The sequence below is a fragment of the Asterias amurensis genome, chromosome 4, assembly GCF_032118995.1.
Source record: "Asterias amurensis chromosome 4, ASM3211899v1".
Lineage (NCBI taxonomy): Eukaryota > Metazoa > Echinodermata > Asteroidea > Forcipulatida > Asteriidae > Asterias > Asterias amurensis.
The window spans coordinates 9,330,131-9,348,134 of record NC_092651.1 but is presented as its reverse complement, the minus strand read 5'-3'; the positions used below and the strand labels follow the sequence as shown (position 1 = coordinate 9,348,134).

At 37.9% G+C, this 18,004-nt stretch overlaps 1 protein-coding gene across 6 annotated transcripts in view; it reads right to left on the bottom strand.

Moving 5' to 3' along the window:
- The window catches only part of LOC139935790 (probable phospholipid-transporting ATPase IA), a 54,996-nt gene that overhangs the window by 29,259 nt on the left and 7,733 nt on the right, over positions 1-18,004 (bottom strand). For 5 of the 6 annotated variants that reach the window (XM_071930372.1, XM_071930373.1, XM_071930377.1 and 2 more), the window contains exons 2-10: positions 13,463-13,583; positions 12,432-12,531; positions 9,773-9,871; positions 7,661-7,706; positions 3,315-3,355; positions 2,560-2,633; positions 1,602-1,805; positions 1,083-1,194; positions 119-175 (exon numbers count right to left, since the gene is read on the bottom strand). In XM_071930372.1, coding sequence (XP_071786473.1) covers positions 119-175; positions 1,083-1,194; positions 1,602-1,805; positions 2,560-2,633; positions 3,315-3,355; positions 7,661-7,706; positions 9,773-9,871; positions 12,432-12,531; positions 13,463-13,583 — 854 coding nt within the window. Of the gene's footprint in view, positions 1-118; positions 176-1,082; positions 1,195-1,601; positions 1,806-2,559; positions 2,634-3,314; positions 3,356-7,660; positions 7,707-9,049; positions 9,149-9,772; positions 9,872-12,431; positions 12,532-13,462; positions 13,584-18,004 lie in introns of all 6 variants that reach the window. The other variant, XM_071930374.1, reaches the window with a different exon arrangement.

Genomic DNA, 18,004 nt, shown 5'->3' with positions numbered 1-18,004 from the left:
TGACATGCGCGTGTTTTACACACGAGCCAACCATGCCATCCGTAATATCACCTTAACACAACCATTCCTCCAACTGTAGTTTTTGTAAAAAGGAAAGATTCAGAAATACATGAATTACCTGAGAATTTGTTGTTCTGTCTACGGTTGATCTTTTCAAAGGTGCTGCTTTCGAATTCTGCATAATAAAAATCACAAGTAAGATTACAGTCAAACTGTACATTTAAAGGTACATGTACATGTGTAGGATCATAGATTGGTTTCTGTCAATGTTAGGCTGATCTATGGGCAAAATTCTAAAGAAAGATACAATAAAAGTCACAGCTAAATGCAGTGTTAACTTGCTGAGAAAACGGCAAAAAACGGTCATGGTAATTTCACATGAATGTTAGAATTAGAATTAGAATATTTTAGTGTCCGCATTATAAAAAAGAATGTCAAACCCATCAACATTTAATAATAATAATAGTTGGTTTTTATATAGCGCTTTGTACACCATTTCTCAAAGCGCTTCCACATTATTACCCCTGGTCACTGGGCCTTAAATCATTCCTTACACCATCTCAGCTCCCTCGGAAGTATACAGCCAGTGCCCCCAAATATGTAGCGCACTAAGCTAATCAATCACAACAACCATCTCTGTCCTCGCTCTTAATCTATTGGTTCGGCTTAAAGACAGTGTACACTATTGGTATTTGTCAAAAAACAGTCTTCTCTCTTGGTGTATCTCAACATATGCATAAAATAACAAACCTGTGAAAATTTGAGCTCGATCGGTTGTCGGAGTTGCGAGATAACTATGAAAGAAAAAAAACACCCTTGTCACACGAAGTTGTGTGCGTTTAGATGGTTGATTTTGAGACCTCAAGTTCTAAACTTGAGGTCTCGAAATCAATTTCGTGGAAAATTACTCCTTTCTCCAAAACTAGGTCACTTCAGAGGGAGCTGTTTCTCGCAATGTTTTATACCATCAACTTCTCCCCATTACACGTTACAAAGTAAGGTTTTATGCCAATAATTATTTTGAGTAATTACCAATAGTGTCCACTGCCTTTAACTCTGGCTCTGAAACGAGTGTTACTTACCATGAGTAGTTTACTTTCATGACCCGTATAGATAGCTATTCCATGAATCCATTGTGTATTCTTGAGTACAGCACCCCGTAGTAGAACTTGCTCATTACCAATTGGTACCGCCCTGCAAAATAGAAACGATCGTACAAGGTTGCGGGTTCAAATCCTACTATGCTAATTACTGATTTTACAAAGATTTTGTATTCACTATTGTCATCTAATCATTGAGTCTTAATTTCTCGATTTGTGCAATTCTTCATTCTATATGTTAAATCACCATATACGTGATTTAGATTAGCTGTTGCAAGCCTGCCGTTAACTTCTCCTTGTGAGAGCTTCGACGAGTTCCCTCGTCAGGAAGATCATCCAAACAAAACCTCTGTTTAATATCTAGGTAAAGGCACTCAATAGGTTGCACAGTTTTTAGTAGCGTACAGGGCAAGTTGAGAGGTGGTGTTTGCTAGACAAGTAAAGGGCTACTGTGAAGGGCGAGCCCTGTTGTCACAATGTAAACAAAATATAATGACTTACATTGTCTGGTCTTGTTTAACCCTGATATTTCCCGTGAACTCATACAGATGCCTGTTGGGAGTATCACATTCTATCCTGCCATTGATCTGCGTGAGTTCTTGATCGGAGACTAGATGAGCCGTTTGCGGTACACCCTGCCGTATCTTCAGGTTAGTCTCCCCATCAAGCTGGGCGGTTTCTATGTAACACATGGCCTGTGGTGCGCTGTAAACAACAACAACAATCAATACTAATTTTGGTTTTTACCCATAGACCGATGTGTGTTAGCACTGTATACTCAGTACTTCCCCCCCCCCCCCCCCCCCGAGTCCTGTGAAAAAATATCACAGGCATATAACTCGAGTGGGATTCGAACCCTCGACCCTTGCAATGTTTAGAGCAGTGTCTTACCAACTAGACAACCGAGCTTGCCTGGTAGCTAGAGGCAGTTCGAATCCTATGTTTTGGCAGCGGGTACACTATTGGTAATTGTCAAAGACCAGTCTTTTCGTTTGCTTTATCTCAACATATGCATAAAATAACAAACCTGTGAAAATTTAAACTCAATCGATCATCGAAGTTGCCAGATAATAATAAAGAAAAAACACCCTTGTCACACGAAGTTGTTTGCTTTCAGATGCTTGATTTTGAGACCTCAAATTCTAAATCCGAGGTCTCAAAATCAAATTTGTGGAAAAATGCTTCTTTCTCGAAACCTATGTTACTTTAGAGGGGGCCGTTTCTCGCAATGTTTCATACTATCAACAGCTCCCCATACCATTATTCATTACCAAGTAAGGTTTTATGCTAATAATTATTTTGAGTAACTATCAATAGTGTCCACTGCCTTTAAGGGCACAAGTGTCACAAACAAGATTCAAACCCACACTTTGCTGCTGACAACACCAAAGCTTGGGCTCGGTGAACAACACCCCTCGGCTACGGCACACCAATTGTAAATTACATTTAGGAGCCTTACCTTGATGCTAGTAGAACTAGATCAGCAGGAAAGAATTCTTCTCTGGAGACTTTCACAATATCCCCAACAGCTAACTACAACAGAAACAGAGGAAGCCATATGATATAAAAACTTAAAGGAGCACGATGCCTTGGATCGGTCGAGTTAGTCTATAAAAAGTGGTTGAAACCATTTGTTATAAAATGCATGTTGGAAATATGTTTTAAAAGGAAACTACAATGATTCACACAAATTTGCCTCCAAATTGCGTGGTTTTCCTTTTGCTGTGCGAACTAACACGGTCGGCCATTTATTTTACTCCCATAAATGGCCGACTGTAATAGTCGGTAAAAGGAAAACCATACAATTTTTAGGCATGTTTGTGTGGATCATTGTATTCTACTTTTACAACATCTTTCTACCCATATGAATTTTATAACAAACGGTTACAAACGTATTTCAAAGACCAACTCGACCGATCCAAGGCAGCGTGTTCCTTTAATACTTCCTTTCTGAATAATAAAGTAAGTTTATCTGCTGACCATAGTTATGTTTCATTTGAATAAATTAACAACCATAAAAACTAACTAGCTGAGAAGCACTGTGGCTGTTAGTAATAGTGAAGTACAACGGCTGACATACATGTACACATGTATACATCGCAGGCTCTTTTTAATCATCATTTTCCTTTTTTTTCAAGTGCAAACAAATTAGAAATCAGACTTAAGTAGGAAAATTATCATGTCTAGCATTTTGGTGTGACAAGTAACACTCACCTCAACCCATGGTATTCTCATCCAGATGCCACAACGTAGAACTGTAAAGGATAACAAACAATTTGATGAATGTTCCAAGTACGTTTATGTCTGATGAACGCGACTAAAAATGTTGTCAGAGATCTAGCTGCTACTATAGGATGTGTGCACTATATGAGAATTAAGACTTAGCGACTAGTGCAACAAGTGACTATGGATTGCTTAGTCTAGTCGCAACTACTGTTTTAATCATGCCATAACGACTACTATAAAAAGGGGCGCCACTATTTGCTTAGTGAACAGGTGAACCATTTGTGTCGTTTGCGACTATGAACGACAAACAATTTACTTACGTAACACAATCAAACAGTGACACAATCTTTCAATCCTTTCATCATGAATTTCACAATATTGCGCCTGCGGCAAACAATATGCTGCTTAATGAGAATCCAGTTATTATTATTACGAGAAACCGTTATTAAAAGTTTCAGCCAAAACACAAATTATATCTCCCAGAATGACCCACTGTTTGTGACACTTTTCTGAAAGGCTCTCAATGGAATTTTAACAGTTTAAACATTTTCTTAAAGACACTGCACACTATTGGTAATTGTCAAAGACCAGTCTTCTCACTTGGTGTATCTCAACAAATGCATAAAATAACAAACCTGCGAAAATTTTAGCTTAATTGGTCGTTGATGTTGCGAGATATTAATGGAAGCAAAAACACCCTTGCCACATGAAGTTGTGTGCTTTCAGATGCTTGTTTTCGAGACCTCAAAATCTAATTCTGAGGTCTCGAAAAAAAAATTGTGGAAAATTACTTATTTCTCGAAAACTACATTGCTTTAGAGGGAGCAGTTTCTCACAATGTTTTATACTCAACCTTTCCTTATTTCTTGTTACCAAGTAAGGTTTTATGCTGATAATAATTTTGAGTAATTACCAACAGTGTCCACTGCCTTCAAAGCCTACTGTGCATAAAATCCCCAATATATTAACCTCATAGATTTATGAAAATCCACCAAAGGCATCAACAAGATTTACTCCTGAATTTGATGCTTTATCCTTAAGGGAGGTTTTCAATAGAAATAGAAGATTGCTTGTGATTGTCGATCGATATTAAGGTAAAACTAACACACAATGTTCCCTAACATTTTTATTTCATCTGGTTATTACCACGCAAATCTGGGTATTAGAGCATGTAGAAGATGCTACATAATAAGAACACCTGCTTCAATGTGTATCTGTAATAACATTGTACATTACATGTATAGCAAGCAATGGTAAATGTATTACCCAATGTATAGCTCTGATTGCCTAGATAATGTAGTGCAGTAACTGAGCAGTGAAGATGAACAGCTAATGGTGCACAAGCATGACCCAATTTCATAGAGCTGATTAAGCAGAAACTAATATTAAACACAAGTTCTGCTGAATGTTTAGCAAGGAACCAGTTACAAATTGCCTATGTGAAATGGTGTTTTGGTTGGTAACCTTATTCTGAAGGGTGTAAGAAACAAAGTATCCCGTCGGAGTGATTTGCTGTGGATATTTTTCACAGAACTTGGGGAAAGTACTGAGTGTTAAGTGCTTCATACACATCGATCTGAGGGTAAAAACTAATTCTAACCTTAATCTGGTTATCAATATTTTTATGTGCTTAAAGGCACTGGACACCTTTGGTAATTGTCAAAGGCCAGTCTTCTCACTTGGTGTATCTCAACATATGCACAAAATAACAAAATAACAAACCCTTGAAAATTTAAGCTCAATTGGAAGGGAACAAAAACCTTGTCACATGAAGTTGTGTGCTTTCAGATGCTTGATTTCAAGACCTCAAATTCTATTCGTGGAAAATTACTTCTTTCTCGAAAACTACATTACTTCAGAGGGAACCTTCTTACAATGTTTTATACTATCAACAGCCCTCCATTGCTTGTTACCAAGAAAGTTTTTATGCCAACAATTATTTTGAGAAATTACCAATAGTGTCCATCACTGCCTTTAAGCAGCTCTATGAAATTTGGCCCAGGTACATGTATGTCCAATAACCTCACCCCAATGTCTGTTTGTACATGAACTATCCAACCAACATATTTGTCTTCAATATTGTAAACACTGTATCATCTACCACACACACAGATTATTCTGGTTTTTTTTAGTGAGAAGTGGCCTAAAAATATCATGACAAGGCCAAGCGACCACTTCAAGGTGAGGGCTACACTATTACTAATTTGGGCCATCAACCCAATTCAACTGTCAGCTCGGACAACTTGCCTCCTACTCCTTTGGCTGAAACAGGGTTAACCCCTTAACAGTCTGTTGTTGCTTTGCTATCAAAAACACACCTTACCGACCTGGGCCCAATTTAATGGCTCTGCTCACCGTAAGCACAGAATCGGCGCTTACGGAAGCAGGGAATTCTGGGCTTACGGCAAGCGTATTTCACAGGTTAGCTGCGAATTTGGGCTTCTGCGCGTGCGTACTTCACTTTCCTAGGCATTCTACGCGTACTGGGCTAGCGCAGAAATTCGGCGCTTGCATGTAAGCGGGGAATCGCGATCGTAAACGCAGAATTCAGCGGTAAGCAGAGCCATGAAATTGGGCCCTGCTGCTAAGAGAAAAGAGGAAGATGGGGCGCCAATATAGGGAGATATGCAAAAATAGTATTGTGCTCTACAGGTAAGTATGAGTGAACTAGACTCAACACTATATTTTAATATTTGTGTAACCTTGTTACAAACTGATGTACCCGGTTTTTTATGCTTTGCATGGCTTTCCATAGTTTTCCAGACTTTGGTTGGCAAAACCCCAGGCTGTAATTTTGCAATAGAAAGGTCTATAAGCCCGTGTTTCGTTAAATTCAAAGACAGAGCATGTTCCTCACACCTACACTACATGTATGTCATGTAAAATCAGCATGCCTATCTCCCTGCAGGACCCACTTAATCGGAAATCAATTGGGGATGTCTGAATTGCCACAGTTAAAAAGGTCATGCATTCTGCACTTTTCCCCTCTACTCCAACGGGTTTAAAGGAAATGTGTCAATATATAAAGGAAAATGTTCAATGTATATCATGTATATTGGTAAGTTTCTAAATAATTTTATTGGTTTAAAGGGAAGGTATACACATTTGTTTATCACTCTCAAAACTAGGGGCAATAACCACTTTTGGTTAGAAGCCTACAGGCAGCTTTCCATAGTGTAAAGCATTTTGAGAAATTCACTTACAAGTATTAATGTGTTAGTGGAAAATGATATAAGTTGTTATGACCCCAAAAGAAAAGTTAAACTGAGAATTGTCCATTAGAATTATTCTTCCTGTGGGGATATATTCCAACGGGATTTCCATGGTACACTCAAAAGTGCAAGCACCTTTTATAATAAAATTTTCACATGTTTAGTTTGATTGTATGGACGGTATTGAATAACCCCTTTTTGCTATGAAAAGCCGCCATCTTGTAGGGCAAACCATATGCGCATTAGAAGCACGCAGCACGCAACATTCCCGGTTTGTTTTCTATGGCACATGCACGCACACACGCACGAACACGCGCACCGATGCCATCTTATAGATCAGATATTTGAACGATAAAAGGGTGGACATCATTCAGTTTTTGCCACCAAAAACACTAACTTTAAGGCAAAATTATTTTGTCAGCGTAAAAGTTCATCTGTGTTGGTATTTAGATACAATTTGATTTAACTCTTGATCACAACACTGGAAATAAATTTCATACCTGAAATTTTCGACCGACACTTCTGATGAAGACCGAAGCGGTATGAAATTTATTCCAGTGTTGTAACAAAGAGTTAGTGTAAATCAAATTGTAGCAGTGTCTACTTGTTGAGAAAACAGTGACAAACTGTCAACATTTTCATCCAAAGCATCAATCTGGGTAAAATATACACAATACACAAGCGCTTACAGACCATATTGAATAAACCTTTCTTTGCTATGATTATTAAAGTCGCCATCTTGTACGGCAAAGCGTATGTACGTCCACACGCGAACGTCAATGAAGCACGCAGCACTCCCGGTTTGATTTCTACAGCACAGGCACGCACACGTACGCGTACACGCTCACAGACATGCTCACAGACACCATGTTGTAGGGCAAGTATTTGAACGGTGACGGTCTATCGGGGGCATTACCAATGTAAAACCCTACCATTTTTAATGTTGAAAGTTATTGGCAGTAATGAACCACAACATATTAAGGTATTACAGTTTCAACAAAGTTACTGCATGTCACTATCAAAATGCCCTCAAGATAATTTGTATAAGTAAATAAATCAAGTTTAAGAACTGTATCATATGTTAAAATTTGAAAGACCACTGAAAAACCAAACACAACTCACCTAATATTTTACGATTGTTCACCTCATCGTCTGCCCTGTGCCGTTTCTGCAACAAAAATTTGGTTCAAACGATTTTACAAAACTTTGAAGAAGAAAAAAGAACAAAAAGCAAGACCAACAGGTGTGCTTTGTTGATTAACAAGATTTTTGAAAACAGCAAATATGGCTACTCAATTTGAACAGCACAGCATTGATATATGGAATTTTTCATAGTTTTTTTCTTTCTTCAACTTGAGCCTTCAAGAAAGACTCTGCTAGGGTTGAAACGTCAGGCCATTAACTAACTTTTGCAAAGAAATTTTAAAGCCTATAATAGGGAAAAAACATGTATGAATGTTATAAATAATGCAGTCATTCAAATTAATTTATTAATTATGGTTGTGAAGCTAAGGACTCTCAGATAAGTACATTTAATTACTGCTAAGGCCCGATCACACAGGCCCCGATAACGAGAACGAAAACAATAACGATAAAAATGCACGCCCTCGATTGGTTGAATGAGCTTGGGCATATTCTGCGTGGAGCAATTCAACCAATCACGAGCGTGTATTTTTATCGTTTTCGTTTTCGTTCTTGTTATCGGGGCCTGTGTGACCGGGCCTTTAGCCAGGATAGGAACCCCATGGAGAGAAGACAAAGAAGGAATTTCAGTTTTAGATGTGGGAGGAAAATCTCAGAGAGCTATCCCATATTGCCTTAAGCAGGATTCGAATCGGTTCTCAGAGGTGGAAGGCCACTATGCCAACCCGACCGCCCACAGTCCATAAGAGTCAGCTTGTAACAAGTGATGATTTTATTGCAAGTCGTGCTCATTAATAATAACAAATGAATAATTAAGAGCAGAAGTTGAATATTTGTGTCTAATTTATGTAATTCAGCCCAAACATGTGTTATTCCTGTCATGAGCGAGCACGAACCATGTGACATATAAAATGTTTTTAGTAAGAGGAATTCAAACTTAAGCTGTAACTTGTAATCAAGAAAGTCACTGTACCAGACATTATTGTTTTAGATGTTAAAACATCTAAAACATAAATTGCTAATTATGCATACATTTTATATAATTTATATCTATTTCTATTTGATATGGTATTTAATATCAAATTTTTAAGACGTTTTTGTCGTTGTGCCCTTTTGTGCCTTTGTTATTATTATTTTTTATTTTGATTGTCTGGATCGCCTTTAGATAGTGATTATTTTCGCTTTTTGGTTATCCGCAGGCTTGTTCTCTGTGTATTCATATTTTGTTTGCATATTCTTTGTCTGTTTGCCTGGGAAATAATCAAAATAAATAAAATAAATAAATAAGAAAGTTTCTATGAGATCTAAGCCTTTTTTTAAGGTCTTCAAATTCTCCCTCATGAAATGTATTTTTTTCTTTTAACTCACCATATCTTCCACAACTTCTTTGACACCGGCAACAGAAAGAATAAATAGTAAGGGAATAACCGTTGTCAAATTGCCATTAGGGGAGACGCCCGGGATTTGCTACAGAGAGACAGGGGGAAAAGAAAAGGAAGGTGTGCATGCAACATGCAGATTTGGGAGACAGATCCTACCTATGGCTTAGTGGAATAACCCTAGGCTCCATCTGTCAAACCTTATGATGGGTTAACTTGGGTGACTCCATTGGTTAAAGATGGAATAGGGAGGGGGTGGCAAGTGAAGGATGAGTTACTTTTATTTAAATGAAGAGAAGGTACAACGTAGGTAACGAAAATCGATTTCAAAATTAGTTAAATGGAAAAATTTATCTGATTATTTTCCTTTTTGAGGAAACCATCATAAAACGTTGGTCAATACATTCCCTTGCAACAGTTTTAATTGCAAGAAGTAATCTTTAAAACAACTGGTCATCAACAACCATGGGTTTTTCGCCATCTAAACCAACAACTGTTTTGGTTCATTCATGGAGTGAGTTGACCATTGGTTAACCACTGGCCAATGACCGAAAGGTAACGTGCTACAGCCGTGAAAAAGCACTTCATTTACACAGGTCAGATTATTGACTACCATTATTTTGCGATACTGCAGACCATAAATAATGATGAAATGCTTTTGGAAACGGACCTTGTACCTTCCCTCTATTTGGATGTTCGTTTCTTTACTTACAAAGTCCTCAATGATCTCTTTGATTGCCGACACAAACAGGATGAACAGGAGTGGGAACATGGTGGTGAATTTGCCAGTGGGCGACACACCTGGAATTTGCTGTGGTCGGGATGTAAAAAAAAACAAGATGGCTATGGATGATTTCATCAATGGGTATGAATAATTATCTTTATCTTCAAGTACGCGGTAATCCTCCAATCAGATTGGCAGAATGGAGTGGTGATAAAAACCTATATTGCACGGCCTCTTTGGATATGGGACGCAGAAGTGCTATATTTTTTTCACATTCCACTCGCGCTTGTATGATAACTTATAATACATACAAATTGATCTAGACCAAAGACTAGAGTGCAGAGGCGCAAGATTGAGTACTCGGACTAAAATATATAAAATGTGTGGTGGCCGCCATTTCAGTAAGCAACTCTTTGTTGATGAAAAGTGCACGCATGAAAGGCTATGCATAGGCGTGCATGATTCCATTGTTTGTCATCAAAAATGGCGATCAATGAGGTCATGTACAATCATAGAGTTATACATAAGAACTAGAGGGCGCACTGGCCTATTATACGCGACCCGACATGCACGCAAGCGGTCATTTTCTAAGTTGACAAAACAGGCATTGCTTAGCGTGTGTTTGTGCGGCCATTTTGTAAGTTGAAAAAACAGCATCGCGTAGCGTTCAATAAACACAAACTCCAATGTGTGTTTAATATTCAACGCGTGTACATGTTGTGTTTCAGGTATATAAAGCTCTTGTTCCATATGATACTGTGCCTCAGCGATCTATAATTTTGGGTTTAGATTTAGTAGACTGGCCCCCTGTCTTTATCCGCAAGGATAAAGACAGTTTCTTGCTTTTAAGAACCAGTGATCACATTGGATACAATGCTGTCACTGGATATTATATGCAGTGATGTAAGCTTTACATATCTATGCTTTGATTGGTCCGAGCTGACAAACATCACCTCGGACCAATCGAAACAAAGAAGGAAAGCTTACGGTCATCTGCATGTACAGTACATGTACATGTACTTGCATGTAATGTTGGTATAGGATTTGACTGCGTATCTCCATGTGAAATGAATGTAGGTGAAGGGTAATTATGGACTGGGATTGACATACGCTAGAGGCCACTCTCTGGCATAGTACATGAGCCTTGAAGTGTGACGTCAGATGATCAGGCTTCAGACTGAGTGGCATTGGTTTAGTTTGTTGGACCAATGGCTGAACTGGATGACTTATAGAGTGTCATCAGATTGAGGGGTCTAGTGCCTCAGACAGAAAGAGCACTGGTCATCAAAGTGTTAAAGACAGTGGACACTATTGGTAATTGTCAAAGACCAGTTTTCTCACTTGGTGTATCTGAACAAAACAAACCTGTGAAAATTTCTCAAATGGTCGTCAAAGTTGCGAGATAACTATAAAAGAAAAAACACCCTTGTCAGAAGAAGTTGTGCGCTTTCAGATGCTTGATTTCGAGACCTCAAATTCTAAATCTGAGGTCTCGAAAGCAAATTCGAGGAAAATTACTTCTGTGTATTGCGCTAGTCTAACTTTGCATAATGTACTATTTTAAGCTACAGTATCAGCAAAACATATACATGTACACATGATAGATACTGTAGGATTGAGGCAACTAGCCAAACAGCCTAGTCCCTAGCACCTCCATATTGATTTTCTGGTATGGAAATACTTAAAGATCATGCCACATACTTGGCTAAAATTAAAATTTGATTCATAAAAATGTCATAATGTACAATGTACCTAATAATTGTCTGGTTATTACATGTATGTATCCAGTACAGCCGCACCCTTTACAATTCAATTGAATGTTGCTGCAAGGTTTTTCAAAACATGACAAATGCAGGGACTAGAAACCTTGAAAGTTGTACAGTGTTAATGGTCTGTGGTGAAAATGTCAGGTTTGATGACTAAAGCCCAGTTCATACTTCCGGCGAATGCAAAGCGACTCTTACTTTAATTTGACGTCACAACTATCTTTTTGCAGTGAGTTGAGCAGAGCTGAACTGCTGCGAATATTTGTTACGAGTTTTGTGACGTCAACAACGTTTCAAATTCGTAGGAAGTGCGAACTGGGCTTAAGTGGTTTATTTTTTAATGTAGAGTTACACATGTACATGTACCCTGTACAAATGTATGTATGAAAACATGTACCATGGAATGGAGGTAACTAGGCCAGTGTTTTTTAGTACAAAATAGCATGGGGACACAAGGTGTTTTTTCAAGTACAGTTACATTTGAAGAAAAAAAATCTGAAATCTAGGAATCCTCTAAATCGTGCTTACATGTCCTTTATAACATTCACACTTTATTTCTGGAAAAATAAACATGTCTTCTAAAATACAAAATGTGACTAACACTCCGCCCACACAGCTCTACGAACTGCTGATCACCCCGATCTAAAAAATTCATCAAGTGGGACACTATCTCCCTCAAAAATCAAGCAATTTAGCAAATTTAAGACTCTACACAACTGTTCTGCTTCTGCATCAAAAGTGTTTGCTGACTCGCTGCCACTACGATTACACCTAGACATAAATACAACGGGTGGGCACGGAAACTTGATTCAAATACTGATGCGAAGTGAAAAAAAAAAAATTCATAAGATGCTAATAATTGGTATCTTAAGATGGCTTACCTGAAGCAGGGCGATGAACAGAAAGAAGACGTTGGCATAGCGTCGGAATTGTTCAAACAAGAACTTGGGCAAGAATGTGACAAGGGAATACTTGCCAGTGCTGGTGAAAGTGGAAAGCAAAAATAAAAAAATACAGAGCAAAAACATAACCTCAGAAATCAAACACAAAGAACAGTGTTAGTAATAGACCGATCCAGTAAGCTCTGCCCCATTGCGTATTGACCAATCACAATGCAACGAGAGGTTCGACACTAAGGTCCGACATGCGTGCACATACATGCTTGGCGCACCCGGCAGAGTTGTGCAGAAAGGAATTGGAGAGCCCCACGTGTTCTTGCTCCAGGGGTCGAAATTAAGTGTATTTCCATGGTAGTCAGCAGGGCTAGTGACCAATAATTTTTAGTGGCCCTGATTAGAATTTGGTAGCCCGAAAGACACATTATGTCTCGCGTCACGGCTCAAACTTTACAATACACCAATAATATAGTTCTTTATTGTTTGTGATGATGATTTTTGCATTATTTTTCCACTAGCCCGTCGGGCTATCAAACTGGAAAAATGAGTAGCCCGGCTGTAAATCTGGTAGTCCCGGGCTAGCGGGCTAGTGGCAATTTCGACCCCTGTGCTCACACGTGCATCGTGGGCGAAGCCTACTGGATCGGTCTATACAAAAAAGGAATTGGTTTAAGTTCAATCTAAAATAACACTGATTATAAAGTTCAAACCATAACTAATCCTCCAGAGAAATATTTCTGTCAAAAATTCAGTCAAAGTCAAGGATATGGCATTTAAACACCCATCAGATCATTGTGATTATTTTGATAAATTTGATATGAACTTGCAAGGCTCTTTCAAGCAGAAACGAGCAGGATACCAGGCACAAAATTTTAGTGACATGGTACAGAATGTGCATGTAGTTTGGCTGGTAGCCTTATTATGGAAAAATCTTTTAGGTTTGCTTAGCATCTTTTGTACTCTTAATAAGCAGCTCTATGAAATACGGCCAAGGTTCCTTCAGAAAACCCACTTACTTGACTTCATTGTTGCAAAACTTTGTTGCCTGCGACTGATTAAGGTAGATGATCCTCGTCTCTGGCTCGGCCGGAGGAAGGGGCGCTAGATTAATCCCATCGGTCAGGTCTGTCCCGTCACCTGTAAAACCAAACAACAAGTCAAGAGCATTAACAAAAACAAAACTATGTAACTGTTCATGTAATTCTGCTGCTGGCAGCGAATTGAATAGACTTTTAATAAACCATTGAATAATAATAATAATAAAATAAAACAAAACCTTGCAGTTTTGAGACTCTGATTGGTCAAACCCGATCCTGTGGGGATATATTATTGTGTGATAAAGGACCGCGTCAACTAGCAAATAAATGGCCCCTAAACCAGCATACATTGTGTACAACTAGTTTGCGCTTTGCGCTGTTTCATTGTTATTATTATTATTATTATTATTTATTCGACCAATACAAAGAACAACAAACAAGTTACAATAGCAAAAGACAGAATATTAACGGGGAAAAAAACAATTATAAAAAAGCAAGAAATAAGGGAAATAAATACAGAATTAAATAAAATAATAAATAAGGTAAATTAAATTAACTTAAATAAATTATTTGAAAAAGAAAACATGCTAATTCATCTTAGTTTATTGGCACTTCCCTTTTGGTTATTACCCATACACTGATGTGTGTTAGCACTGTATACTCAGTGCTTTCTAGAGTCCTGTGAAAAAAATTCTCAAGCATATCGCACGGGTCGTGGTTATCACACCGGTGTGATTCGAACCCACGACCCTTGCCATTCTAGAGCAGTTGTCTTACCAACTAGACTACCGAGGATGCCCGGTAGCTAGAGGCAGTTCAAATCATATGTTTTGGCAGCGGGTACCGCATCATACGACCCTACCTTCTTCGCAAAACACTTCAAACCAAATTGCTTTAACCTTCAAATAGGACGTGTACACACAGCCATAGATGTCCTACACCTTGTGTATTTCACACAACAGAACCCAGTAGACCATTACAAGGTGCTACATATTCATGTATTTACAATATTTAATTGGGTCATAATTTCAAACAAAGCTCACCATACCTGTAGAAAAAATAATAATTTTTTTGGGCCAGCTTTTAAGTGTGAAAACACTCAAATAACCTCGTACACGAACAGTGTATAATTATGGCACTTATACAGAGAAGGTATACGTTTGATAACCAGCCAAATTAAGGGCAATAAAATCGTACTTGGATATTAGAACATCAAAGGACTATGGAGAAGTACTGTACATAGCAGCTTGATAGTGCAAAGCATTTTAATTTTGAGAATCATTTCAACTTCAAAGTAATATAGATATGGGAAAAAATATCAGTTTCGATCCACCAAAATTTTAACGAAACTTTATCTAGTTTATTACATTATTATTAATATTATTATTATTATTTCATTTGCCCAAACAGTACAAAACAAAACACATTGACAATATACCTCGAGATGGGCAAGGGACAACAAAAGCAAATTGTATACATGTTCAATGATCCGTAGATCTGTTGCCCCACATCTGGGGTACACAATAAAATTAATATAAATTTAACATAGTATGGCAGGCCTGATACTTCACGGAGGCAACGAAGGCGATTGCCTCCGTGTCCCCTGGTCATTGCCTTGGTGTCCTTGAAATGCTCCAGTACAAATTTGCAATTTCCTCATAGGGTGCCCTTTACCAAGAAGAAAATGCCTTGGTGCCCTTGCCCTTTCAAAAACGAAGCATACAGGCCTGGTATGGTACACAAAGCAATACTAAAAGCAGACAATTATATGTCTACATAAAATAAAGAATTAAAACAACAATCAAGCTTCCAAGGTACTAGGTAATCATTGTGATAAAACTTTGCAGTTTAAAGGCAGTGGACACTATTGGTAGTTGTCAAAGACTAGCTTTCACAAGTGGTGTATTTCAACATCTGCATAAAATAACAAACCTGTGAAAATTTGAGCTCAATCGGTCATCAAACTTGCGAGATAATAATGAAAGAAAAAAAACAGCCTTGTCACTCGACATTGTGTGTGTTTAGATGGTTGATTTTGAGACCTCAAATTCTAAATCTGAGGTCTCGAAATCAAATTCGTGGAAAATTACTTCTTTCTAAAAAACTATGGCACTTCAGAGGGAGCCGTTTCTCACAATGTTTTATAATACCATCAACCTCTCCCCATTACTCGTCACCAAGAAAGGTGTTATATGCTAATAATTATTTTGAGTAATTACCAAAAGTGTCCACTGCCTTTAAACGCTATTGAACACACTACATGTAAAGCACACACATTGAGTTGAAATTACATTTAATCCCTTAGGAAAACTGAAAGTTATTGCACTGCTTTGTATTATTCTCCGAAATTGCACAAAAGTCCATTTTAAAATATTCATGGAAAATTAAGTTTGCATTAAAGATGAGTTTACTTTTGGTCAAGTGAGACGCAAAGATACATTTTGTGTGAGCATTTTTTTCTTTTTCACTGTTTATATATTTTTAAAATGATGTAAAACATGTAATTTCTCTGAAAATGTGAGTTGACGTTACACAAATGTGTATTAAGCACTGTATACTCAATACTTTCTTGAGTTAGAATCTGAGCAAAAGAGTCTGTAGGCAAATTTCTCGAGTGAGATTTGAACCAACAAACTTTGCATTGATAGAGTAGATTTTAAAATGAAATGTAAGCAGATCAGTTCAATTTAACATAATTCATTACAATGTGGTGTTCACGCCTGCAGGCACGCCTGCAGGCATTTGTCCCAAACTATCAAAGTTAATAAAAAAACTACATTACTTCTGAGATCAGTTTCTCATGTTTTATCAGCAGCTTTCCATGGCTTATTACCGTGGAGCTAGGAATTACCAAGTAAGTTTTATAACCAAGTAAGTTTTTAAACAGCCAACAAAGGTTGATCTCAAATATATACAGTTTTCTAATAGCTGCAGTCCATAGGAAACATAAAAAAATATAACGAGTCTCTTACCTCGCGTTAAAACATGGTAAAAATGGGGTTTTCTCCAGAACGCTCCAAGCCAAATTTCTGAAAAACGCGGGGGCCAAACAAACCCGTGCGACAAAGGAATCGTGACGTCATTGGCGGCTATTTGATGTGGAAAATAGCGGCCTCAGTTTGCCAAAGCTGGAGAACAGTGTTCAAATCCAATTAGGGGAAAATCGTCACTGGCGTCAATGAGTCATTATAATAGATAAGCCGTTTTTTACTCTCGGCTGATAAAGCCGCGCAGCCGGGTGCATTTTTTACTTGAGGTATTTATTATAAAATGCAAATTTTGAGAGTAAAATGGTTATTAACCCGTATCTTCGATGCCTATTTGGCTGTAAAAAGGTAATAGTTGAAATATTGAATGACCAAGTAAGTTTTGTTAACATACAAGTTTTGAACCTAACAATTATTTTTTAGTAATAACCAATAGTGTCCAGTGCCTTTAACGCACACAGTTATAGATTTGAACATTTGTTAAAACAATCACAGTATTAACTTTCATGAATTGGATGGCTGGCGTCTTACATGTCAAGGTCCAAGAGTTAGTCGTTATTACACTGTAGCTGACATCAATGACTGAGCACTGGGATTGATTTCAAAGAGCTGTAAAATTTGTTTGCTCAGAGATGAGTTACTACATGTATTGAGCCTATAACACATAAAACAACTAATCATCAAGCAGATGATGTATCACCACGGTAATGGGAGACTTTCGAGATGAAACATGTAGCAGTCCGTCCCAACTCACTCGTCTTTTACCATCAGCGCCTTTGAGCAATTTTTTGGATATATGGCGCTTTATAAATGCTGTTTTTATTATTATTTTATTATATCTAAGCGATAAGAAATACAGACCGATTGTGCTCCGTGTGTCATGTGACCTAGTGGGTATTAAATTAAAACAGAACACGGCGTACTGCATATAAACGCGCGTTAAAAAGACATGATTACTGTTGCAATTTTTTGTTCAATAAATACTCAATTCTCGAAATAATAACTAAAGAATGTTCCGGAGGTTGTAACATGAGACTTTACCGGTGTCCGAACAATGCCAGTAGTTGGTCAACACAGTTCCACCAAAGGAAATTCCGCGAGAATGTTCACAAGATGTCATGTGTTTGAGCACGGAAAGTGTGCCAAGCCCATGGTTCTACCATAGAGCAAGGAACTGCTACGGATTTACACCCTAAACTTATTTGATTAGAAAGGGTAGCTGTCAGCTATGAGTCGGACAACTTTGCGAACTCCCTTATCACAGCCCAACTTTACGCAGTGCACAGCGCAAAGTAGTCTAACCATACCCTCAAAAGAAATCTTTTTTGTAATGCAAAGTAGTCTCACCATACTCTCAAAAGAAACCTCTTTTGTAGTTGAATACTGGAAATTATGTATCAAACAGCAAATGTGATTTAAATCAATGTCACAACATTAAACTTTTTAAAAAAGGGCTTCGTTTTTAGTTAAAAGTGTTAACTTATTTATCAAAAAACAGCCGATTGTGGTCCCTTGGTTAAAAAAGGGCTTCGTT